The sequence below is a fragment of the Coturnix japonica genome, chromosome 7 (assembly GCF_054131305.1).
Source record: "Coturnix japonica strain WE chromosome 7, WE-NBRP24, whole genome shotgun sequence".
NCBI lineage: Eukaryota > Metazoa > Chordata > Aves > Galliformes > Phasianidae > Coturnix > Coturnix japonica.
The window spans coordinates 28,438,489-28,466,468 of NC_140669.1; the positions used below are offsets into that span (position 1 = coordinate 28,438,489).

The 27,980-nt window shown below is 37.9% G+C and overlaps 1 protein-coding gene and 1 long non-coding RNA gene across 9 annotated transcripts in view; one reads left to right on the top strand and one right to left on the bottom strand.

The window, feature by feature from the left end:
- LOC107316438 (uncharacterized) overlaps positions 1 to 5,956 on the top strand; it is a 99,167-nt gene extending 93,211 nt beyond the window's left edge. Inside the window, exon 3 of one of the 2 annotated variants that reach the window (XR_014948407.1) lies at positions 1,898 to 3,851. This is a non-coding gene — a long non-coding RNA (uncharacterized LOC107316438). Of the gene's footprint in view, positions 1 to 1,897 lie in introns of both variants that reach the window. The other variant, XR_014948406.1, reaches the window with a different exon arrangement.
- The window catches only part of CALCRL (calcitonin receptor like receptor), a 58,503-nt gene that overhangs the window by 16,158 nt on the left and 14,365 nt on the right, over positions 1 to 27,980 (bottom strand). For 2 of the 7 annotated variants that reach the window (XM_085553592.1, XM_085553590.1), the window contains exons 2-6: positions 10,070 to 10,169; positions 8,907 to 9,051; positions 7,389 to 7,499; positions 6,335 to 6,447; positions 5,207 to 5,298 (exon numbers count right to left, since the gene is read on the bottom strand). In XM_085553592.1, coding sequence (XP_085409718.1) covers positions 5,207 to 5,298; positions 6,335 to 6,447; positions 7,389 to 7,499; positions 8,907 to 9,051; positions 10,070 to 10,120 — 512 coding nt within the window. In that variant the 5' untranslated portion in view covers positions 10,121 to 10,169. Of the gene's footprint in view, positions 1 to 5,206; positions 5,299 to 6,334; positions 6,448 to 7,388; positions 7,500 to 8,906; positions 9,067 to 10,069; positions 10,170 to 18,219; positions 18,462 to 20,694; positions 20,840 to 27,980 lie in introns of those variants that run through there. The other 5 variants (XM_085553591.1, XM_085553593.1, XM_085553597.1 and 2 more) reach the window with 5 other exon arrangements.

Genomic DNA, 27,980 nt, shown 5'->3' on the forward strand with positions numbered 1-27,980 from the left:
TTCCTGCTCAGTACAAAAGAAACCGCAGGTCCAAACATTCAATGTAAGTGCTTGTCTGAGGAGCTACTGGAGTGAGGCTGCCACCTGCGGGATTATGACCGAATGCCTCTAAGTCAGAATTCCTCCCTAAACGCAGTAATACTGCAGTGCTGAGGCATCTTGGTGGGCTTGCAATAGCCAGCCGCTTCACCTGCCAGTGCAGAGTAAAGGGGAGCTAAGGGAAAGAAGGGGACGGACTCTTTAGTAGAGTCTGTTGTGACAGAACAAGAGGAAATGATTTCAGACTCAAAGAGTCTGGTAGATTTAGGTTGGATGTAAGGAAAAAGCCTTACAGTGAAGGTGGAGAGGCAGTTGATGCCCCAACCCTGGAGAGCCTCCAGGCGAGGCTGGATTGCTCTCTAGGCAACTGGATCTGGCTGCAGGGGAGCCCGACTAGATGGTCTTCAGAGTTTCCTTCCTACTCTAAGGGTTCTCTGACTCTGTGATTCTAAATTATACCCAACAGTGAGCATGGGAATAGTAGATTTCTGCTTTCTCATCACTCAATATTACACAAAAGCAGATCTAACATAGTGTCATTGCAAGAAATAGGAGCGCCATTCATCCAGCTTTTCCAAAGAAACTGATTGTTTCAAACAAACCCTAAATAAAATAAGCAGCCTATGTGGACCAGACTAAAAGTATATTGAAACAATGTCAAAATGTCCCAAAAGAGCAAATAACACCTTTCGAGTTATAAAAGCAGATGATAGGTTTAAAAAAAAAATTAGTTAGGACAGGGAGCTCATAGCACATATGAGCAAGCTGATTTGATCAGTTATACGGCACGCCAGGGACAGTGGTTGGGAACAGAGCCCACTGTGTGCTTGTGTTACCGAGCGAGCCCTCCCAAAGGCAAAGTGAAGTGACAGAGGCTGCAGTACAGCAGACGCTTTGGGGAAATGCTCTAAGGTTTCTTCAGAAAAAGCATCTACAGCAGCCTTCAAAGAGACTGTACTTTTTAACTGCCCCTCCCGTCTGTGTTATAGCCAATGCTGTGCAGTACAGCTGATTCCCAAAATGAACTAGCTAACCGGAGGGAGAAGACTCGCTTTCATATGCAAACGCTCTTCAATGTTAATGGATATCAGACATACACTGATGAGGTCAGCGGTGGACACCTCTGAATTGTTACACGGTGGACACCTTTGAATTGTTACACGGGAAAAAAGAATTCCACTTTTCTAACCTTTGGGCTAGAACGAAGTATAAACTGTGGCAAATCATTTTTTTATTCTGAGGGGAGAGGGGAACAATAAGAAGAGCTTTATATTTTGAAAGAGAGGCTCAGAAATTAAACAGTTGCAAAGTCTAGAGGAGAACATTGATGTCTGCTGAGAATATGATAGACAAAAAAAAGAAAACCGATGACCTCACTAAAAGAGACTCAAAAATCAGTGGCTTTCAAGATTACAATCCATGGCTGCGTTACCTCGAACTCTCACGAGCGACAAGTATGAAACATCACAAAGATACATGGACTAAGCTACCAGGTTTGCATAATGTAATACTGCAGATGGACAGACTGAAGTTTCTGCAAGTCATGCCTTGCAGCCCTAAGACTTTTTCAGATTCCTGTCACCAAATATAGGTCACAGAAAACATTCTAGAAACCACTGGTGCCGTATGGCGTGGCACTCAGATCAGCTCCGATCCTAAGTGATCTTCCGCTATCTGACCTTTATCTGACTAACAAAAATTCACATATAGGTAAGAATTAAATGAAAAAGTATATTTTGTTAGGCTTTTAAAAATACTTTCTCTTTTAATGCCAACAATGCAAAGCTTCAACTATCAAAATATGCTTAGTTTTTATGTTCTTTGAATATATATATATTCCTCTGAACTTTTTTCCTAGATGGTTCACATAGAAAGAAGGAAAGCGGTGCAGGATTTCAGCTAACAGTTTTGTATAAACAAGTCCTGAAGAACTCTGGAAACCCGTCTGCTTATTGTTAAGATTCAGCGAGGAGGCAAGGAAAAGCACGTACAGCTAACAGGGCCATCTCCCGGGGTCATCCGGCAGCTGTTCCTGTTGAATATTCAAACACACCCATCCACACCCACCTCCACCCATGCAGAAAAGCACTAAAAGGATTGCCGGACAAGAAACAAGATGGCAAGACTGCTGACATTTAAAAATTAAATGTGCTTTTGGTAATACAAGGATTTCTTCCTTGTGTTCCCCACCCCTCCCTTTTCTGTTACCCTTCCTATTTCCTTCTTCTGGCTGTTTTTCTTAGTGACATAATGTCCTTTAATCATCTCTCATAATGACGATCTGAGAGCATTCAGATGACCTACCATTGAATGTTTTACCCTGCGTGGTACAAAACAAAAAGCGACAACAAAAATGTCCTGTTAAATTATGTACTTTTATCTATTATAATTATGTATGTATAAGTTCACTTCTGTATGTCTTGGGCACAATGGAAAAATCAGTTCCAGAATAAAAAAATTAACATTTCATTTTCAATGTTCTATTGAAAGAAAAAAAGTAGATCCTTATATACACCCAAGAAGTGAGATCCACGTATACACCTGACGGGAATTAGCCTTTACTCTTATGTTAACTGAAAGTTATTTAGGAACCCAGTATCTTCCCATCTACCATATCCAGTTTTTGTCCAGACTAAGTTCAGTGTTCCTAACCTTTGCAAGTGCTGTCAGATCACTGAGCCATGCTTCATCAACAGCTTCTCCTGTATTTCCTTTCTCTTGATGCTCTGCTCTTTAATGTTTTCTGTTTACTCATTTTTCTTTCTTTATGAAAATAACCATAGAACTTATATATGAAGTTATATATGAAACTTAATTACAATTTTGATTATGTAACAGAATGAGAAAGGAGAGCCACTGCTAATCACTACTCCAGTCTTCACTGATGATTTCTCTTGGAGAAAGACTGGAGTTCCGAGCCTATAACCATTTAAAAACATATTTAAAGCTTAAAACACATGAGCACAGGTCACAAACTGAACTGCTATTTCCAATGATACAGTTTTCTGAAGGAAAAAATTCCAATTGAAAATAAAGTGCACACAACTTGAAAAAAAACACAACAGTCACAATCAAGCAATTGATACTTGAAAAAGCTGAAAAATGTTGGAAAAACAAAACAAAACAAAAAACAAGCAACCTGTCATTTTTCCTATGAAAAAAACATCCCACTTCTGTGATTAAACTTACAGTTACTGGAAACAATCTAAGGGAATAAATGCAAAGGCTTCCATGCACAATACAGGGATAAATAAATAAATAAATAAAGGCCACCTGTTCAGAAGCTATGACTAATCACACAAGCTTCGGTTGATACATAATACATCCTGGTTTTAATCTAGATCCTTAAATATCCTTCTAGAACTAAAAATACTTCAGTGGAACTGCACATCCCAAGAGAACAACTGTAGAGAACTTTCTTTAGTTTCCTTTAAATTCTGTAAATTCCTTTTTTATCCCAACATAACCGCAGTCTAGAAGTTGCGGTCTACAGTCTAGATTAATACCACGTGCTTCTCTGTGGACAGAGGATCCTTCTACTAAAGGGAGAAAAAAATATTCCTGGAGGATACAACAAATGAAATGTAGTTATAATGGCAGTGAAGCAAACCCCTTTCTGTAGCAAGAGCCACAGGTTAACATAAAATGGGCTTGGTTTGCTTTTGTAACACAAAAAAAACCTTTTCCTTTTGCCTTACACATTCGTTACAATGCAATTTTTTTTTCTACCGTCTGAGATTTTTTTTTTTATCTGTCAAACTTCATTGTGAGGTTCACAATAAAAGCGTTGCATTTTTTAATGCAAAATAAAACCTAAGGGGACTTGGGGTTATCTATAATATTAATTTTGTGGAGGGAAAGTGAATTTGGAAATAGAGAAAGAAGTCAGGAAAAGCCAACAAATCACATTACATATGTTTTGAAAGGAGGAGCTATAAACCTGGAACGCTCTATAAGAAATTTATTGCCACGGTATTCCAGAACTCAGGCAACTAATGCATCCCTAAATTGGAAACGCTACCTTCGGCCAGATCAAACAAAAAAACCACCACGTTTTTTTAGCAGATATCTACAACCAAATGAACTCCAAGTCCAGAACAAGAGAAAAGTAAAACCTAAAATAGCCTCACCATGACTGATATCTGTGCTACTCATATTTACGTATAAGGCGAAAAAAAAAAAAAAAAAAGAAAAAAAAAAAAAGGAGTGAAATGTAAGAGTACAGTGATGAGAAACCGATAAGATTGTGAAAAGGATCCATCTTTTACAAGGAGAAACGAAACAGAAACAATTAACAGAGAGTTAACGAGGAGAGCCCATGCTGCGCAATGCAGCATTTGGTAGAGAACGGCTCATCGCTGACAGCGCTGTGCTTGGCCTCAGCTCTGCTCACGTGGCAACCCTGAGGTGATACTGGTTTCAGCTTTCTACTAAGCCTCGTCAACTTACAAACACAGAAAAGTGAGCAAAGTTTGAAGCATACATAACATTTAAAGATGCATGCGCTACGCTTCACGTTTTGAAATTGTTTATGGTGGCAATGCAGTACTTGATTGCTTGCAAGATACACTGTAACTGCTAGAAAGTGGGTAGAACAGAGCTCTCACCAGAATAATATGATGAAAAAGGAAAATTATTGTCCTAGTTGCCATTCCTAATGTTGCTCTTTGCTTTATTTTCCTCACTACTACATTATGTGGCTCTATCCTTCGTAATGTGATTTATATGCCACATGTCTATAAAATGTATGTGACTTACATACCATCAGTACTTTAGTTTCCGTTTAATCTTCAGCATGACCCACTCTTGACATATCCACACCTTAAGATATTACTAAAAACAAACAAACAAGCAAGCAAGCAAGCAACACTCCTCCACCTTCTAAAACATGCTTGTTTAGTAGTTGGTTGTGTTTTCTATCTGCCATTTTCCCCATTTCCAACATCTGCTACAATTTTTAATTTGCAGATCGGGAATGCTAGGTTTCTGAAGACAGAAACCTAAGATTTTATTGTAAAAGCGTATTCAATGCCAAACCCATATAGAGTTTTTTGTTTTTCACCTTGTTGCTCCATCCAATTTATTTGAAAGGCCCGTGTTTCTAAAGCATTGGAACTAGTGTTGCTGCAAACAACAATATTTGGGAAAGAATTTTAAATATACTTACTTAAAGTAAAAGAATATGCCAAGAGAAATCAGAAGTGAGGCGATTGAAAGACCGTGTCCTATGATGGCCAAATAATATAAATTCAGAGCAGTCTGCAATAGAAGAATAAAACCAATAGCATGTGATACAGAATTATTAAGAATGAACATACTTCTACATCTACCCACAAAATAACTGTAATGAGGATTAAGAACACAAAAAGTTGACTGAAAACGATGAGTCAACTGAGAATCCTGCAAATTGCTATCTTACTAACATCTCTGATGGGTAAAACCAGATTCATTTAAAACACAAAAATTCTCTTAGATGTTAAGACAATAGGTTTTTAAATATACACTATGTTTTCTCTGAGTAGTTATACAAAATCAGGTCATTTTTGCAACTGTGCTTAGTGCGCTCCCATCTGAGGTTAGATTTGTCTATCGTGTGTCTCTTAAAGAAAATAAATTAATCTGCTACACATATGAAGGTATGTACTTTTTGCTCCTATAATTTTGTCTCTTATAAGGATACTTTCCTAGAATCGAGCTTTCGTTTGAAGGATACAAATAAAATATACAATGGCTCCAAAATAGCAAAGACTAAGTGGAACTAACAAATAAACCTGCAGCCAAACTATAGTATTATGAAAAGCTAGGTAGAGAGCAAAATAATGAAGAACGGGTGAAGTAATGTTAGTCATATATACAAGATGTTATCATCACTTATTTGAATTAATAACTTAATTTCTACCAATAACAACATTCTGCTTTCAATGATGGAGTCTGCCTCATAAATAGACCTTTTTTGTTTTTGTTTTTTATTACAAAAATCATTTTATGCCGAAGAAAATGAACATCTTTAGGTTGAACCCTACATGACCACGATAAAGCATAGTTGTCCAGATTGCATAAGAAAGTATAATAGCCTGCATGCACAGGCTCACGTACTCCACATGGTACATGTCCTCTGAACCTATTACTCAAATTAAATGTTTGAACGGATACATAAATTGACTTGTGAAATCATATAAACAAATTATATGTAAAACTTTAAAGAAATGTTATTAGATGAGACACTATCTGTGCGTTTTTAATGTTTCGCAGATCATTTTTTGAGACCGGTGATGTGCATTTATTCCTTTCCTACCTTCACTTTTTCACGTGTATAGATATTACACTGGGTGTAGTTCGTCCACGTCCTGTTGCTTTCTGGGTGTCTAAACCAGTTCCCGCTTGAATCGCAGATCTTTGTAACTTTTTCTACAGGCAGTCAGAGTAGTGGAAAAGAAAAACAGAAAAAACAAGGCAAAAACACAACAGTCAGCAGCGAAGCTCTACTTCCTGATCCTCGTGTTTCACAAAAAAAGATTGGCAAATGAATGACAGCTTTATTAATATGACTAGAGAGACGTTGACTGTTACTTGGAGTTCTGAGAAACCTGAGGCCGTTGCTTTTGCTTGGCATGGGCAACCAATTATGTGTGTTTTTTCTTAAGAAAACACATACATTCCTCTTCCACAAATTGCTATCAAAATATATCCAACTGTTAGAGAACTACCAGATGAAGTGATGAGGATATTTAAATGGCTACTTTAACATCCAAGATATAAACAGAAGTCTAACATTCTACCACTGTAAATTGAACAGGCAGGAAAACATCAATAGAGAAACTGCTCTAGAACCAGACTGGAGAATTTCCAGGACTGCATAATGGTTAATTCACATACTAAATGGCCACCAAAAGACCACGGGAAATAGCAAATGTGGCAGAAGCAGACAAGAGTGTCAGTCTGTGACATTTTGCACATGCTCACACAGTTGCCAAGTTCAGCTTACTGGAAAAGACTCGCTTGTGGGAGAAACACTTGTTAACTTCAGCTGCCAAACTAAGGTTAAAAAAGTAAATAAATTACATATCTGCTTTCCTCTCAGAAGGTAAATCTCATCACCAATAGCAAAGAATGGTCATCTAAATTAAATTTGTATTTCCTAATCTATAGAATTCTACCATGGCTACTTTCAGAAAAGTAAAAAACCTTAGAACTTTCCTGTAACAAAGCTAAGTGCAAATAATGGATGTGGAGTTGCTGAAATTCAGATGCATTACCGACTTGAGTAAAGCAAAGAGTAGGCATCAAGCACACAAAAGATCATTTCTTTTAGCAATATCCTTATGTAGAAAGCCCACATACACACTTACCTGATGGATTGAAATCTTGGAAGTAGTCGGGACAATGCTGTACCGATACAGTTCCTGCAGCAACATCGCTCCAGCACAACCAGCCGTCCCATGTCCTGTTACAGTAAGGACCTAGACACAAGTGGACAACTGCCAATAAAATGGCAACTCTTCCTTCAAAGTAGCCTTTCAAAAGTTAAGGTATAACACCAGGAAAGGTAAGTTGCTCATTTACATGGGAGATGACTTTGTAAAGATAAAAATGGAAACTTAAAATTTAGCAGGAGCTAATTAGTATTTCATGTTGTAAAACCACTTCCTTACAGGTATATTTCTCAGAAATATCCATTATCATTCTTATTGACATTAGCTATTCCTGCAGTTCACAAAACACATTAGATCTAAGGCACGGTAGGGTAATGTTCTCTGGGCAAAGAGAAGTAAACCAATTCAAACCAAAAAATACACAACAAAGAACTTTACATTTCATCTGTCCTGACAGGAGGTTGATGATCTTTAAGGTCCCTTCCAATCCCAGCCATTTTGTGGTTCCGTGATTTTGCAAAGACCATTTCGCTGAATTTATTTAGATTTTGGATGTGTACTTCAGCTATAGATGTGTTTGAAAACTGAGTGGTATCCTCGAAGATATCAGAAAGCCTATTCAGGAAGCAGCCATGGTTTCTCTTCCTCAGAGATGAGCCTGCAGACATTTCTCTGTACATTTGAGAACAGGGATGTTGCAGTGTCCCTCTAGAGCCTGTTTCAGCCTCTCACTGCGCTCTCCAAGATCTCTTTCAGAACACCTAAAATAAACTTCCTTTGAGAAAGAGCTGGGGTTTTATAATGAATTTCTTTCCCAGAACACACGCAGAATGACTGACCACAGATTGGAAAAATATTTTCTGTATCTTCCTTCAGTTTTCTCTTCGAGAAATTATACCACATCCTCCCTGCTCTTCAACCCATCTCAAAGGCTCAAACACCGTACTTCCTCTACTTCTGATGTGGAGACTATGCAATTTGTCCATGCTGTTCTTAAATTGTGGTGCCCTGGCCTGTACCTGAGCTTCTACATAAGCACTCTCATATCCATTTCTGGCCTCCAGATATTTGTTTTCTTCAAAGAAACATCTCAGAACGCAAACAAACAAACAAAAAAAGTATTGTAAAAGAGTGCAATTGCCTTTTCTCATCTGGAACCACTTAATATTTTCAGATATTTTAAGGCAGAAACCGACTCAATTTTTAAAATCAGTATATCCCTTCAACATTTTCTTATTTGAAATAAAAGATTGATGCTATACAAGATGCAGTACAGTAGTTAGGTGGTAGACATCATATTACTTTAATGTTGCGTCTAAAAAACTGTACCAAGAGTCTGAAAGAAGTCATGTCTCGGTGGCAATACTTGAATATAAATATAAATATAAAAAAAATATAAATATAAATATAAAAAAAAGGGTCAGGAACTTGGATTACTTTAATCATATGCTTGGCGCTTCCCTTTGGAACACCTTATGAGAAAGTAAACCCTACCTTCTTTCCTATGAACAGGATCTTGCATAATTTTCTGGTAGCATTCATACTGCGCCGTCATGATCTTATTCCGTGTAACGCTCAGTTGACCAGAGTCCTCTGTCATATTCTGATGGCCTTCAGATGGAATAGCGGTGGCAAATAACTAGGAGAAAAAAGACTTTTTTTTTTTTTTTAAAGCAAATCACCTTTTTACAACCGATTTTGAAACCATGACTTGCATAACAACTGATAACAAAATTCCAATACCTTAGAATACTTTATTTAAAATAGAACTTCACTGAAGTGAACCAATCTTCAGATCTTACTACTGATAATCTGACATTGTGTTTTCCTGTCTAACTTAAGAATTCTTCTTATTACTGAATCTTAGCAAATATCACATGATGGACCATGAAAAAATAAATATCTGCAAGATTCATAAATAAAAATTAAAAAAACACATAGGCAGCATGGAAACAATCAGAAGTGTATAGATAATGTTTTCAACACACAGTAAAATATACAGTATTTGTATCATTCTAAGAGGCATTTAGATCAGAAACAAAATGATCCTTCATGAAGAACCTGCCCATACGCCTGAAGCTTTTGACTTGCTTAGAGCTTGCTTGTTCATCCACCATCTTGTAAATGCAGCCCACGTCCAGAACAGAGAACAATATTGCAATGATATTAAAACCACAGTGGTAGTTTTTCAAAATAAAGCATGCCACACGCAGAAGTGCATCTTGAACTACATTGTTTTAAAAAGTAGCAAATTTTACCTGAATTGACTGAGCTTCATGGAAAAAAAACACTTGCAGATAGGAATACTGTAACCTTTTCATACAAGTGGTGAAATTAAAAGTTCCAGGGATTTCCTCTGAATCTGAGCGGATAAGGCTCCCCCACTATCCCATGAAACTACTTGATACTACTTATATGTCACGTGTCATCTGTTACCATAAACTGGCCAGCTAAAGAAATGCTTGGTTCAGCACGGCAATTGCTATTACTGCTCCTTCAGTACAAGAAATAAAACCAAGACATATGACAGATTCTAATTGTGTTCTGCAGTATTTGAATAAACCATTATATCTTAGATAATACCAATTCCTACAGTACTCCGTACACGGTTACTCACACTGATAACGATTTAAAAAACAAAGTGTGATGAAACTCACCAAAGTAACTGAGAGGAAGAACAGCAAAAAGGCGATCCAGTTTTGTGTCATTTTTATATCCGATGCAGTGTATTTTATTTTGCTATTGAATTAACTCGAACTGCCGGGGGAAAAAATATGGGGAAAAAAATATTATTTCAGGAAAGCAACAACTGATGAATGAATTCATATTTTCTCTATGCATTAGAACAAATCAGTGCAGATTTGCCCAATTTTTATTCCACCTTGAGTGTGTAGACCTACATGGAGATGCACAGTATGGTGTGAAGAACATGTATTTGGTTCACCAGAGGTATATTCCAGCAGCTGGATTTTGCCCGCACCAGCACATATATCTCTCACGGTTCAGGCAGGAAGGGCCACCCATTGCCTCAACTAACACAGCTTCTTCAGAGGCTTTACCTCATCTCGGTAGCTGGTATTGACTCTAACAGATACACGGCAATTAACATGTCCCCAAAGGCCGAGGTCTGAGTTGTGTACTGAATTCAAAAACCAAACTGCTACTGAAGTGAGAGGACTACTGCTGTCTATCTTCCTCCCGACTCAAGGCACATTTGTCCTTCAGTCATGCTTGTGATTGTTTTTGGATGTTTGATTTATTTTCTTATTCAGCATCACAACCTACAAACAATTGGTGCATGAAAAACAAATGATAGTACATGGCCCAGCACAGAGAATTAAACACAATTCCTTCTAAAATATCAATTTCACAGAAAAGCAAGCATTCTGTATTTTCTTTGCTAACAAAATAACACTGAGTCTTCCTAATGTTACTGTAATTCAATAAACAGCATTTTGTAGGCTGTACAGTCTAAGGATACAAGATTACTGTCGTCTACTGTAAATCTTGACAGAAATACAGAAGCCTGTTTTAAAATCAGTTACTGTTGTCCCCTTTTAATCCTGAGTAAGTGATCCTCCCTCTATTTTTTTCTGCTGGCATTCAAACCTCTGATACCAATTGCTGGAAACTGCCCAGGTAATTCAGTGGAACACTGAATTTCAAATACGCCAAAGATTTTTAGAGAAAGACCAACTGACAGACATAAAATATATTTGCAGTGCACTCCAGTAGCTCTTTAGAAAATCCCTATCTGATGAGAAAGAAAAACTATTAAGGAAAAAAAACAACAACAACAACAACTAAAAAAAACAACAATCCCACCAAAAAAGATACAAAATAAACCAACCAACCAAAGGGAAAATAACAACCCTAAAACTTTGCACAGCCTGCTTGTTGCCTTCATTACAATCCCTGAAAGAGAATGCACTGGTCCGTGTTGTGTTTCTCACTGATAGCGGTGACATCTTTTGAAGAATGAATTCCAAAGGAACTGCAACGTAGCCAAGAGTCAGTGGTACAGCTTTAGCAGATGTTCACGTTTCTCTTCCTCCTGCTTTCTTTACAGAGCCATCCGTCCTGCCTCGTCAGCTGTTTCTACTTTTAACCTTTTCCCACTCTCCCAAGAATAAATGTCACCCTTGCTGAGTCCCAGACGCTTCCCGTTTCAATCACACAGCAGAAGGGTAAAAAAAAAATAAAATTAAATTAAAAAGTAGAAAAATAAGGGTATTTTGAACTTCAGTCACCTGACCGCTTTTAATTCACCAAGAAAATACAGAGGCTTTTACTTTAAGCGCTTGCTTGTTAGCTTAAGTCAACATGTGTCTACGTACAAGTGGGATAGAAGAGAGTTACTGACATCATTGCATGTACATTGAAACACATGCACAAATATATTTCATGAATTCTCTGCTAATCTGCAGTTCCTGAGTAAAAAAAATTCAAGCTGATTACATTAGCTTGCAAAAATGCTAAAACATTGCAACACAGAAGTTGAAGATACAAATATAAATGTATGTATCCTTACTCTCTACTGAAAGCAGGAGTGCAAATGTCAATTTTCTTGAAAAAAAAAAAAAAACAAAAAAAAACACCCCAACCAAACAAAAAAACCCATCATCAACAACAACAACAAAAAAAAAAACAACACACACACAAAAAAAAACCCCACCCTCTTCCTGTTATGGTAGCACTCCCTACTTTCTTGAGGCTAGCACTCTCAGACATGGAGTATTTTGCTATTTCTTGTTCTTTTTAGAGACAAAGATACAGCTCAAAGTATTCCATTCCCTCAGGCAAGTTTTGGTTCTTTTAGCCCAAGGTATAGCCAAAAACACAAGTTGGAAAATACTCAACTCTTTCCAAGCATCCCTAATTTGAATTGCTGTATTACACTGTCAAAAAAAAAATCCAATAGCCCCAACTGGAGCTACAGAATCGCTTATTTCTCACATAAGCTTTGGACAGACAGACTTTTCTTATTAACAGGCACATTATTCTAACTTGAATGTTTTCTGTGCACCAAATTATTTTAGTCCTGAAAGCAAGCTACCTCCAAACTTGCAAAGAGACAAATTCAGGGCAATTCAGCAATCCTCCTAACCAACTCAAGCTCTCTTCTAATTTCTGTAGGGACTTCTGCTAATTTTTGGGCTGGACTGCTTGGATGGTATTGCACAGCAGTTCACACCTGTATGGGTAGGAATGTCTACCTCCTCCTAATAATTATGTGGGTAAGGAATGAAAGTGAAAAAAAAAACGTTCAGAGAAAAAAATGTACTGAACACTGCGTAGAACCATTTCACAACATTAAAATTCCTTGCTCCCTACTGCTACTTTTAACCAAGAACCAAACATCAGCAGTTGCATATTCCCCAAACAGTTGAGAAAGGAAATGGAAAGATCAATCCTCCCTGAGACAGCTTCTATGGTGTAGAAGCACCAGCTCTGCTCAGCTGCCTACATACCTCACTGCACTGTTTATTCAGGCTTATTAAGACAACAACACACTTGTTCATTTACATACACTAAAATCACCTGGTACATTACCAAACTTGTCAGATCCATCAGTTGCTGTATTTTACAATAAACAAAATTTAACGAATTTAAAACACTAATGCTACTATCCTGTGAATGCTGGCATAACTGCTATAATGCAGTGCTTACAGAATTACCATCGCTGCACTTATTCTTTGAAATCTGTGTGACCACCACAGCGTACTGCTGGCTCATAGTGGGCAGCATCACAAAAATGCAGAGCTACAAAAAGCTTGCCCTAAGAAATGCAGCAGCACACATAAGGATCAACTGAAATCCTTTCATCTGCAGAAAAAAATATGCTTACAGGCCTATTGGAAGACCTCCCCGAGCAGACAGATAACCATGAAAAGATGCACAATATTCATTATACCACCCCAAAACATAATACAGAAAACAAAGTGCAGGTCAGTTTCCTTTCACTTTTCATTCTTCAGACTCACATAATTATTCACATAAATGGAGACATATTATATAAATGTCAAATTTGTAGTTCCACACGCTATCTTTTCTTCCTCTTTCTATCTTAATTTCCAGCTGTGGTACAACAGCATTTATTTCCTTCTTTTGAACTAAGAAAGGAAATACATGAAGCAGAAACAAAGGGGTATACCTTTATAAATCTTATGGATTTATTATTTTATACCAATTTCATCACGCATTTGGTAGCAGTCTAGCTTGATGCGAGAGCATTCACTGCTCATGTCTAGGACTGCACAGTGTGTTTTTCAAGGCCCACTTACAGGCTTATGGCAAGTAGAAAATTAGGTTTAGCTCCAAAAGACATGCCATCACTTTGATACTATTAGCATGCAAATTATTTGGGTTTTTTTGCAAACAATTTTCACTGTAGTAGCTTGCCAGAGGCCTTGCAGAGATTGCAGAACCGTCCGTAGATAAGATTACACAGACTCAATTACTTCTGTGTAGTTTTTCCCGTTAACAGCTTTTGGCAACCATTCATCTACATTGTTTTCTCCTGCTTGTCCTACCACTTCCAACAGATTATACTAGTAGTTATTGGCAACACTTTTGGCCATCTCTAACAATGCATAAAATTGGAAGAAAGTAGCATAAATGGATGGTGGTGCTAGTTCTTTAGGCTATATATTACCATTAAAAAACAAACAAACTAACCAACCAAAAAAAACCCAAAACAACACAAAATAATAAAACGACCCCAAAAAACCACGACCCATGCAAACACACACACAACCCACTCACAACAAAATCACTGTAGGAGTTTTGAGGGTGAAAGCTGAACAGGTTTCTTCCCATGGAACATAAAACAATTTCTGCCCTCAGGCGCTATCTCTTCTCTCTACGTAGCACACCGCAGAGCTAAGATGGTTTTGTGTCTTTGTCCATAGCACCAACTTGACTCTAAACATACACACTGACAGGGACTTTATTGACCAAAAGGGATGTGTACCTTTCAGGTATGGCAGTCAGAAGTGCAAAAACATTTCCTCCTTGCTCTTGCGTAGACAGGCATTCTTTCTGCCCCTGTGTTTCAATGCTGTTATTATAGATTACTGAAGTTCTACTCTTCCCACTGAAATAAGTTGAACTTATTATTGACTTAACAACATACAAAGCCAGCAGTAAAAAATGGTCCAACTGCATGTGGAAGAAATGCGATGACTCGATTACAGATGAATAAAGCTAAAATTCATCAGGATTGTTTTCACTTGTTGGTATCTAACTGTGCCAAATAAATGCATCATATAAATGTTAGAAAAATTAAAGCAAAGTAACAATACTCTACACTTCCAAAATAATTACACAACATTTTCTTGGTTATATTTTCTGCCAATAGTACTCATTATTTCATCTACTAAATGAAAACCTCTATCAGCGCCTGACAGCAGAAAATAATATAAAACTTTTACAACTGCTTGAAGCTCGAATATGGGGCAAGGATTTGTACAGACAACGCTGACATTCCTACAGTTGCTACAGCAAGGACAAGTTTGCTTCATCCCTACACAGCGTGGGCACAGGCCTTAACTGAGACCATGAAGACAGAGAACTGACTTCTTTGCTACAATTAAGAGAACCAAGAGCCTTAACTACATGCTCCAAACAAGAATGTTTCTAATCTTGCTTTCCACTCAGCTTGCAGCTGCTGATATTAATAACAAAAATGTAACCTGCAATAATTCTCAGCAGCAGTGCGTGTTGGAAGGGTGCACAAAGAGAATTTTATCCTGTAGCAGACAGTCTTTGCTCGCTTCTTTTCTTTCCTCAAACGGTTTCTCTTATCTCTCACACTCGGCTCCCTACTCCCTCTTTTCCCAACCGGGAAATACAGGGGGGTTTATTTGAAAAAAATTATTTTAAACTGAGTATGGCTATAAGATTAAATTTTATATGTGAAAAGTAAGGCATATTAACCTCCCTCCTCCAAATACTTCTGCACTTCCATGAAAAATCACTGTCGTTCTGAATTAAAATAACGGCAGTGTGTGTTGAGGAATTCACCAAATAGACACAAAGACAATTCTACTGTAACTGTCACTCAGGTGTTTGACATTCATTTATTTTCCAGACGCTGCCCGTTCCCAATTGCAGAAAGCGAACTGCTGCTCTATGTATGTCTTGCAATTGGTGTTTTTATTTGAAGGACCGCTGCAGCTTACCAAGTAAGGACCAAAAAGAGATCCAAAGGTTTCTTTGTGAAAACAGTTACAGCTTGAAGCCATTTGCTCATCTGGTCCTCTTAAGAAAGCTTTGTTGTTGTTGCTCATTAAAAGACGCTAATTTTACAAGAACAGTATTTTTGTAGTTCAAAGCGTTTTCTCAAGGTCAGAATAATGCAACAGGAACCAGAGAATGGATAAAGCAAAATGCATCAGGACTTCAGTTTTTTTGTTTTTTTTTTCCAAGCTCGCTGACCACTATTTTGTCACCGACCTCGACCCAGTCAGGCAATTGCTCGTGTTCCACGAAAGTCACAGGTCTTACATCAGAAGTTCCCCCACATTCACATATAGAAGTGTGAACCTTTTCAAAAACAACACAGACAAAAATGCTCTAAAATAATGTTGATGAAGTTTTCTAACATGAATTGTTATGTGACCATTGTTTTTTAGGCGGACCACAGAAGACTAACAACTCATAGCAGGACAGAGAGAAAGCAGGTGGCCAGGAAAGGGAACTGCTCGTGCCAGCATAAACACAGTGTTGCAGCAACCACCATGTTAGAACTGGCATCCTAAATTGGAGTTCACCTTTGGTCATTGACTTTAATAGTATGCATAAAGCAATCAGAGGTAAGCTTGCAAAGGAAGTATCTGAAGCACTATCATATATATCTGCATCAAAATATATATATAGTGTGCCCCGGTGGCGCAGTGGTAGGAATGCCGCTTTGCAACACTGGGGCCTAGGTTCGAATCCCCCTGTGGCGCAAGTGGTAGAAGTACCGCTCTGCTACACAGAGGGCTCAAATCCCAGGGGTTAGACTCGATGATCTCTAAGGTCCCTTCCAACCCACACGAGACTATGATACTATGATGATTATATATATTGGGGAAACCAACCAACCAAAACATAATATAAAGAATTAATAATATAATCAATATAATTATAATAAATATAATATATATACATTATAATAATATATATATAATATAATAAATAATATAATAATATAAAGAAACAAAACACTCCTAAAGTTTTCATCTTCTCAGCAGTCATAATTGGTCTCATTGAAAATGGAACAGACAGAAGTTCATTCTGAATATCGACGTTTTCACTCACGGACAATTTCTGATGCCTTCGCAACTTCAAACACAGTTCAGATAAATTTAAGGCAATTTAAAAAAATTAATAAAAAAAGAAACAGTTTAGCAAACTTACAATAAAATAAACCCCCAGCTACATCAAAGCCTTTACCAGGTCAACCTAAGACACCACAGTTCAAGTCATTTCCTCTTTCAGAACACATTTAAAATTTCACACGCCAAAAGTCAGAAGAGCAAGATCTGGTATATTTCAGCCTTTGAATATTAGACATTACAAGTTATACTGTGCTAAATTATCAAAGCTATTAATCTTTACTGTAGCAAAAGCCAAGAAAAAGCAGCAGCCAAAACCAACCTTTTCAGTTCCAGTGGTTTGAAGCCTGTCTTCTTTCCTTTTTAATTAGCTTGTTATTTCCCATTTTTTTCCTATGCTTTTTCATCTTTTGTATTCCTCAAACAGTGTTTTACCAACAAAAACTTTAATTGGACTCATAGAGAATATGCTATCCCTAAAGGAGATTTGTGAGACTCAAAAAGTTGAAAAACAGTAGTAGTTAACCCCAACAGTATGGAAAGTAGCATAAAACATTTTAAGTTTGGAGGGAACGCGAAAGGTCGTCTAGTCCAACTCCCCTGCAATAAACAGAGCCCTGTCCAGCCTGGCCTTGATTGTCCCTGGGGACAGGGCTTCCACTTCTCCGGGCAATCACTTCCCTTGTCTCACCACCCTTAATGTTAAAAAACCACTTCCTTATGTCCAACCTAAATCTCCGCTCTTTTGCTTTGAAACAGTTTCCCTCCGTCCTGTTACAACAGACCCTCCTAAAGAGTCTGTCACCTTCCTTCTTACAGACCTCTTCAGATAATTAAAGGCCACTCTCTGGTCTCTCCAAAACCTTCTCTTCTCAAAGCTGAAAAGCCCCAGCCCTCTCATCCTCTCCTTGCAGGGAAGCTGTTCCACCCCTTGGATCATTTTTGTGGCCCTCCTCTGGATGCGTTCCAACAGGCCCACATCTCTCTTAAACTGAGGACTCCACATCTCAGTACTCTACATGATGTCTCACCAACAAACAGTACAAGAGAGATCATCTCCCTTAGCCCACTAACCATGCTACTTCTGATGCAGCCCAGGCCTTCTAGACTGTAAGGGTACATTGCTGGCTCGTGTCCACCTTGCCATCCACCCGTACGCTCAAGCCCTTTTCGGCAGAGCTGTGCTCCATCCTTACATCTCCCTCCTTGCCCTCATAGTAAGGGTCTTGTCATGATTGAGACGGAAGACCCTGCACTTGAATTTATTGAACCTCATGAGGTTCACCTGGCCCTCTTGCTTGAGTCTGTCTAGGTCTCTCTGCATGTCATCTCCTCTCCTAGGTGTGTCGATCGCACTGCACAGCTTACTGTCAACCACAAACTTTCTGACGTTGCATTCAATCCCACTGCTGATGTCATTTTTGAAGTTCTTAAAGAGCAATGTTCCCAGAACTGATTCCCAGGATACAATACTTGTCACCTACCTCCATCACCATTCACCACCACCGTGACATCTCAGACATCACCAGCAGTGGCTTAGTGACTATTTCACAGCCAGTTCCCTCAGGACTCAGGGACGTATTCTCATTGGGACCCATAGGCTTATAGATGTTTGGGTTCCTCAGGCGGTCATGAACCTGATCTTCACTTGCAGCAGGAAGGACAACGCCCTCATCTTCCAAACTGTCTGCTGTAGGGCTGAGTACAGAGCAGCCACGAGTGAAGACTGGGGTAAAAAAAATAGTTGTTGAATGCCTCAGCCTTCTCTTGGTCCTTTGAGAAATTTCCTCCTAGAAATTCTTTACAAGTCTATAGCACTGAATAATGTTTCCTAGCTGTTTATCCATCCATCCAAATCTTCTTGACACCCACAGAGGCATTAGTCTCGGCTTCCAAAATCATGGCCTATATCCCTAAACAAGCATACAGAACACATCAAAACCTTGCGAATGAGTCCTAACGACAGAAAAGAATTGAAGCACACACTCAAGAGACAAATTAAGAAAACAGTAATATCAAAGCTCTTGACTTTACATAATGAACTCTCTGGTTATAGATATCTTTCTCCTGGTTTTCCTCACAGGGTTGCTGCAGAGATGGTTTTAAAGCAGACAAAAGAAAAATGACGGATAAAAGTGGGTTGTTTCTTTCTTTTTCTTTTCAATCCCCCTTCACAAAACTTCAAGTGCTACAGCTAATAATAAGTTATGGCTAATTTTCCACCGATCTGAATTAATATTAGTGTGGACAAATACAGGAAAATACAATCTGACGATGATTCTAAATGGGAAGTCCTTTTGGCTTCTTCCATACTGTACTACAGAGGAATATTAATGTAAGTGCAACTCTGACACAGGTTCAAGCTCCTAAGTGTAACAGAAACACTTGTTGTGCAAGAGTTACTATCAGTTTTAAGAAGAATTACAGGGCCATAATAATTAACTAATCACCTTAACAAGTGAAGTGAAATTCTTTGAAGAAGAATGCGAGTGTTACTGAGTGACTATGCTAACATACCTTTTGGTTAGACCCAGGTCTAAGTGGCCTTAAATTTGAACTAACACGCCATTCTATTTTCATGCTTTTAACCTGAATGTGATGCTATGCCATTGAAAAAGATCTACTTGAAGAGTTTATGCTGAAGGTAAAGATGTTACAAGTTTGAAATAGCAGAAGCAGTCGGCATGTCACCTAACAATTTAGCTGGCATGCAGTCTGTAAGCCACACACATATTTCATGGCCAAATGCCACACTATTTCATTTCTCCAAATGCAAACTGCAAAAATGACCATTAATAGGAGACCTATATCAGGCACAAAATGCTGCCTTTTTCCTTCTTTTCTCTGCTCCTACCATCTGTTTCACATAGCTGTGTGGTAACCCTGTGGCTGGATGAAATGTAGCACGGCACATTATCACATAAAATCCTCCTCTCTTTGTGAAGCACAGATTTTACAGACAGTGCCAGCTGCAATCTGTAGGAAGCAGCCTGAATGTTTCCATGAATTCAGTGAAAGATCATATGCTCAGGGCGTGGCCGTGGGAAAGGCTAGTCTATCTTACACACTGTCCCAGAAGTCCAATTAGTCTTCCTTTAATTACAAACAGATTTTTCCATATCCTTTTGCACTATTCCACCCCCCAGCTTACCTGATAGCAAAGCAAAATAAAAGTATGAGTTAAGAACATTAAAATACCACAGAGGCTGAACAACATTTCACAGCCTTGATAAAACTGAGTCTCTCTTGGATAAGGAATTTCTAGAGAACCAAATATTTCGTTCCAAACGTAATAAAACATTACAAGTACTATGGCCACAGCACAGAGGAAGGGGAATTACATGCAGTTATTGAGCTCATAAATTATGTATAAATTCGACTTATATTCTATTCACATATTAAAGCACAGTGTCTCCACCCCAAATGTAAAAATAGTAATAATTCTAAGGCCCAAAATTATTGTGTAAAATCACAATTCAAGTTTGTCCAAATGGCAAGCAACTGAAAATTTCCACTATAAGCACAGAAAATACAGGTGGCTTTAATGTAGGCATGCATCTTTTCTGCAAATTTGCATCCTGTATTTATTTTCCTAGATAAAAACAAAACCCTACAAAATTCTCATAGTGATTTCACTGTTCTCCCTTAACTCTATAGGAAGCTTTGATAAGGATAACTTTTACTAAAATTAAATTAAAACTCAATCTATTGACCAGTTCTTGCGCATGATCAGCCAGTGTCTCAGACGCAACTACAATACTCACTTTCAGTAGGTTTGCAATTCAACTTTAATACAGCAAATACTTCTGAGACTAAGTTACCCTAAGTCATTATAAGAGATAATCTTCTCTTCTGTTTTCCCACACTTTCCTGCACTTCTCTACATAAAACACCTTCAAAGGATCACCCATTGCACATGCTCCCATTTTACTCAGAGGATTTGAACTTGCGTACCTCACCTCATCTCTCTCAAAGCTTTGCATGTGTTTTTCCTGTTCCACACAGCGTGCAAAACTTCAGATTCCTTTCGCTGAGAAATTCTGTTCGCAGCTGCTTGCTTGGCAGAGATTTGGTTGGGGGGCAGGACAGGTGAAACCAATTTTCCTAGCAATGGGGAAAAACAGTTCAGACTTTCATCATCAATGGCCTTGGCAGTGCTGGAGCCAACGGAAACCACATCACCAAACTGATTCCATGCAAGGGAACCATCCAGAAGGAAACAACCAAAAAAATGTCCTGCTTTTATATCAAGGTAGCTTATGCCAAGCTTCCTTTGGTGAAATGCAGATTTCTCGTGCATGGGCTTCCTCTCGCTGTTGATAGAGCAGGATATTTGCTTAAACCCAACAGGTAATGAATACAATATTCAGAATTAATCAGCATATACGGTAGAGAGAGAACACTGTTCTCTTCTGAAGCTGAAAGAGCAGGACATCGATAACTGGGTCAAACACAGACACAAAACGTCCATACTAATTCTTAACTAGATGCAAGTATGTTCTGTAAGAGGTACGTGCTTTGTGTATTTGCAGAAATAAAAGCGCTTGACTACTGCTTCAGATCTACAGAATTTCAAGAGCAGAAAAGATCTTCACAAGCTAACTACTCGTTTCTCAATTGAAATCAAAATTTGCAGGTATAAAACTTCTATTTCCCCCCCCCCCCCTCCCCTCCTGCCACCCCAAAGTAGGCCTATTTCCCCTTATCAGGACAGCATTAGGAAGCAATCGTCGTACTGGTATTTTTATTCTTTTAACTGCCTGGTGATGTGACATACAGAGAAATAAACCAGGCACCTTCTTTAGAAAACCTGAAAGCTGTTATTACCTGGACAGTCTGTCACATTTTACATACCCTTATTTATTTTATGCAACATCTCAAATCTATACTGACTGCACTGCTGAACAGTTGCTGTTGCTGCACATGATTCCAGGTCTAGTGGAATTTTTATGATGGCATGAATTATTCTGGATAGCATATAAATGATTTACTAGGAAACGCAGTGCTTCTTGCTTAGTCTAAGCAAAGATAAGATGGATAAAACACAGACTTTGATCAAGAGCAACGCTGACAAGCTTAGTTGCGTCTGACCTGTCCTATTCCAAAAGTCATCATCTCCCAGATACGAATTCAGGAAGATGCTGAGATACCAGTAAGCACCATTCTCATCCTCCAAACTAAAGCATATTCATTCCCAGACTGTTGTTATCAGAGAACATCTAGCTTTGAAGTCAATACCGATCTGTCTTGTACCACTTCGGAAAGCTATGGAGAACGGAGAACCTTTGATAAGCATTTTTAAGGAATAGAGAACTTCAATTCGGAAGTGGCTATCACCCAGAGAGCTGAACTCTGAACCCCACACTGTTGAGTACCAGTCATTACAAAAAAGATGACCTTAAAACATCTGTTGAATATCAAACTAGAAATCTTATGGGAAATTTGAACTAATTCAGAACTAAGAGCCAAATAGCTACTGAAAGTATATAGCACTACTAAACGTGGAATGATTACAGTACAAACAACATGGGTTTAATTCTAACAAGAAAAAAAGAAACAAAAAATGCCTTCAAAAGATGTATTTTTCTATTCCTTTAAGTTCACAGAGAAGCACCAAGAGAACATAAAGAGATAATAAGGATTTTTAAGTATTTTTATTTCTCTTACTGAATCACAGAATTCAGAGTCTTTAATTAGCTAACACAAACCTAATTTTTATTCTCTGCAGGAGAGAATACGAGTGAGAAACGTAGTGTTTACAATCAGCCTACTCAAAATCTGTTCTCAGGCTATGGTTTGGACTTGATGACCTCTGTTAGTACACTTCATATGCTGAGTTGGAAGGAAAATCTCCCGGAAGGAATTCCCAATATTAAATCACTTCAGTAAGACAATCGACACCATTATTTTCTCTGCACCTACAAACCACCAACCAGGCTTTCAACACAACTAAGTAAATGTATAATCATTACCTAATGTGACCTCCTATAAGCAGCTCTATCTTCTCATCGCTTGCAACCCATTCTAAGAACTCACCTTATAGTATGAAGTGCATATAACAACCTCATATAACAAATATTTGCAACCATACTAATCATAACTTGACCCCCAATAATCTGAAAATTATATATTCACATCTTAATTATCAAAAGATATTCAGGAGTAGCTACATTGTAGTGAAGTGCAATGAGACACCAGTGCTGCATTCCGTAAAGTAAGTCTCCTGCAGCATACTGGCATGAAGAAAGGTGATTAAAATTTAAAACCCATCTTAACTCTCTGGCTGTCAGTCACATTGATTGTTGTGGATTCCTTCATTTCTCCCAAAGAGTCTCAAAAGGAATTAAAATCCACCTATGCTTAGATAGATAATAATGGCCAATCTAGCTGCTATGACTGACAGGAACCCCAAATGCACCAAACACACTTCTACAGCACCCCAGACCAAATAAATGCACTTGAAATACATATATTTATTTATATTTTTTATAATACCTCTTGATATTTCAAATTATCATCTGGAAACAGCAGCCAAACTCAGGACTGCCTTTTCATTATTACTATTATAAATGATATTCTTGTAATGCCAGCATGGGCCATTACTCAAAAGCAGTCTGACCTCAAACTTTGATCAGACAACAGGAAAGTTAGGAAAGAAAAAGTACTGTAACAAAATTACCATTACTTGAAATATAACATATTTCTTGATTAAAATTCAGAAAAATACTACAGCGTACGAAAGAATATAACTTACATTAAGTTATTATATGTAAGGGCTAAATATCCATGCCACATTGCAGAGGATTCTTAAACTAAACTAGTATCTGATGATTATCTTCACTGAAAATCAATTTAAAAAGCTATGGATGTAAGATCTAAGACTTTATTCAGATTTTGAAGCACAGTCCCGAACAGCAGTTCTCAAAAACTTTAAAGTCCTTTAGTTGGGCAGATTCATTCATAATTGTTCCAGTACCGTAGGGATTTCTCACATTTCTCTGTGCTTAAAACAATAGCGCTGAAAGGGTGTTAACTTCAGAAGCTAATGATTATTTTTTTTTTTAATACCAACACCATTAACAATTTTACTATTCAAACAATACCTTGGGGAGATTCACAACGCATGCTGGTGGTGTGGAAATGGACCTGCCTACCTACTCATAACACTCATGCCTTTTAATTTATCTTTTGTAAAAGGAAAAAGTAAACATCAAGTACAAATGCCATAGAGAGCGCAAAAAGTGTTACAGACCAAACCACTGGCTCTCACTCTGACTTTTCTACAAATTGCAGGTAGCATAACTGCTCTGTAGTATTAACTGTACTTATCTCAACTTGCCATCTGCAAATGCACAGATGTAACTACACACACAGTACATCTTCCCATCCAGAACCCATCATGCATTTCCATACTGAGAGAGATCAAGCCTGAGTTCACTTGCCTGCAGCTGGGCTCCTTTGGAATGCCCTGAAGGGATAAAAGACATATACCAAATCTGGCCCCAATCTCCCTCAAGCACCCTGCATGGAGGCAGTTGCACTTGAGGTGCACTTCCCAGGCAGAAGTAGGTGCCCATGTACTGGGCAATCTCATCCCACCTCAAATATGTAAAATCCTTTCAAATCTCTTTGCTGTTAATAACTTTCCTACACACAGCTTAGCTGAAGGAGCGAGAGATAAAAAATATACAAAACATACGATGAGAATTTTAAGCAGCAAAATATATATATATATATATATATATATATATATATATATATATATATATATATATATATATATATATATATATATAATATATATATATATAAAATACATATCACTTTCATATTCTGAGTTTCCTAGTCGTTCCAATGAAGTCATTATGTAATCACATGCCCAGAGCAAAATGAACAACAAACTCAAAAGCAAAGGTCGAGTGAAAAGAGGAGAGAGGGATGGGTGGGTGTCGGCATTTAAAGGCCTCTACAGAGCGCAAACAAAGGGCAAATTGGTTAAGTAAAGCTGTCAGAAAAAAATCAGCAAGGGCCAGAAAAGCATTAGGAAAATTCTGGGTGAGATCCCAACCAAGAGCTTTAACATCATGGTATGACTGTATGAAACCAGAAGACAGCTGAAAGAGCACTGGAAATAAGTAGTGCAGATCACCAGCAACTGCAATCTATCAAAACAATCACTGAGGCAGATGAGTACAGCAAGCCATGTAATTTATCTTGTTTACATAGACTTCAAATATTGTATACCAGAAACACTGACAAATACAGAAATATGGAATCCTTTTTTCAGCAAACATCTCCTCCCACAGTTTAAGTGATCACATTCAAGTGTTCTTGAAGCACTGAAAGGGGTGAAGGAAGGTATCCTCTTGCATAGCATATTAGTTTTACTAAAGCGTCACTAGCTGCTGAAGCCAGCAGCTTGCTTCCTTGATTGCAAATGGCACTGCTGGTAGCTGTTATTTGCCAAACAGACATGAAATGGCAGCCCTGAAGGTGCAAATTTTGTACAAGTAAAACAGCAGCACCAACCTCTATTTCCTAAGATGCATTTTGTAGAGGAGATATTCGATGCTGGAAAACATAGCCAAAAACAAGAGGCACACACTGCTCAAATAAGACCACACTGGAAATCCTGACAGCCCCTTGAACAATTTGAAACTTCTCTCCAACAAATTATTTTCACGACAGAGCTGCACAGTTCTGGTTAGAAAAAAAAATAAAAATGAAAAAAGAAGAAAAAAAACAACCCCACACTCAGTGCTGCCTTAATTTTGTTCAAGGACTCTTACATGGACCTTTGGTAACTGTTCATCTGGAAATTAAGGACTCGAGAGATTTTCTGAAAGCAGCAAGGGATATCCTGAGTCCCAGCCAGAAGCCTAACAATACAGCTCGCAGCAGCCAAAACTGTACAAATTGTAAACATGGCTCACTACCATGCTGCATGCTCACAGACCCTTCATGTAATTGTATTTTAACTACACAATGTTTCTGTGAAAGATACTAAGTTGTATCTCATAGACATCCAGTCAATTAAAAAAAAAATAAAAATCAAACTATGGTTTTAAATTACAGTTTATATCTGAGTACGTTTAGGTAGTCAGCTTTGAAAGCTATAAAGTCTAATTGTCATGTACTTTTTAGGAACAAAAAGTAACTTGAGATTTGAAAAGTCTATTCTCTACATTATTCCCATATCATTTGCATTTCTCATCTTCCCAGTATAACATTAAACTTTATTTATGATAACTCATTCTAGGCATAGAGAAAACAATGAAAAAAAAAAACACAACAAACCTGATTCATATTTCAGCATCATGGAAAAGCAAATTTTCCCATATTTACTACCATAAAATGTCTCCATTACATTTCTTTAAGCAGTATCCTTTTTCTCCAATAGGACTGTGACATAGGTGGAGCTCATCACTAAGGGATTCGGATTAGTTTCTTGGCACAAGTGGTTATGACGTACTTGCTGCCACATCCTAACATTTGTTAGCATTCTTTGTCCTAGATGCAGCTACCACATCCAATGGGGATAACTAAGGAATTATTGCAGAAATCTGTTATCTGATCTATACATTTAAGAATATCATTATTGAGATGTGCTTCTGCAGCATTTGTTGCATTCATTGCAAGGAATGCATTCCTTCAATAACTTTGAATGCTATCTGCAGATTATTTCTTGTTTCCACTCAAGTATGCTTGTAACAAAGCAGGGCTGTTTACGTTAGAAAGATGTAAGATTTCCAAACTATTCTAATAAGTCATTTTCAGAGCAACTGTTCTAAAGGCCTTAACTATGCAAATCTGTTTGTAAACCCTATCATTTTTCTTTAAGTTAATTCAGTTAACTTTGGTAAATACATCAAGTAGTCAATTTTGATTGAGGTCTTTTGATTTGAACGAGAGACAGACTTGATGAGACATCCACAAATGTGTGCCTTCACATCTTTGATATTCTAGTGCTTCTCCTGACCCAGGAGAAGCCCGAGTGTGATCCTGACTCTAGCAAAGTTCTCTCATGACAGAAACTGGGAATGTATTTCTGTTACACTTCTCCGTCCTCCACTGGCCCTGAGGCCATCACGAGAGAAAAGAGTCTTTGAAGCGTAACTAGTGTGTTGAAGTTGCCAGAGATGATTAAAATGCAGAATGCTACAAGAGAAATGACCCTGTTCTGAATAAGGCTACATGCCCAGATGGTCGCTGTGAAGTTCTGTTAGCATTCTTGGAGAACAGAAACTCTACAGCTTAATCAAACCTACTGCATAGCTGGCAAACATGCATTTCATCTGACGACATATGTCATTTATGAGCAAGTAACATTTAGAAAAGTAAAAAAGAAAGTTAGGGAGCTGTTGTTGATCAAGACTTTAAACAAAACACAAACACCTTTCTTTCTGTGCTTATTCTAGGAGGAAAAGGAAGTAAACACCATTAATGGCCGATAATCACAAAAATAATGTTACTTTTTATAGCCTAGAATATAGCTTAGATAAACACAGATGATTTTTTAATTTTTTTTTAATTGCTTTTAGTCACTGGCTTTTGAAAATGTCTGGTTAATTACATACTACAGTTATTAACTAAATGTATAGCTAGATTGCGATACGTGAGTTTCAGAGCAATCAGTAAGTTCCTATAGAACTAAGGAGAAATTCAACTATTATTATTTAGGCAAAGCAAAAAGAAATTTAGTTCCTTAAAGCGACCCAAACATCTTTTTTTCATTTCAGCAAGCACTGTGCATAGGATAAGAGACATGCAAGAAAAAAAAGGATACTAAAGCTCACCAGGCTAGAACTGATTTGAGATCAGAAATCCTTCCTCTGAAGTGTAACTGCTTCAGTTCAATTTTATTTGTGAAATGTAATTAAGTATTATAAAATAAATGAAAAGATCAAGAGGCGCATTGCAAAAAATAATGGCCCTGTGATATTCTGAAGCCAGAAAACAACATCACTGCTAACAAATCCAAAACATCTGTTGCCACACAGCATTAATTGGTCTTATGAGCAATTTGTTATGGAGCCAAGCTTCTAAAAACAAGATCATTGGGACTGGAGAAGAGGTGAGGGTGGGAGATCAGTTGCTTCCGGTATACTTAATGTTCTTCCAAAAGCAAGTTGGTCTCTCCATAAGCGCAGTTTTGAAACAGAACTCATTTATGTTTGAGGAGTGGAGGACAACCATTAGATGCTAGCACAGGTCTACAAGGTGCGAAAACCACTAGCAAATTACC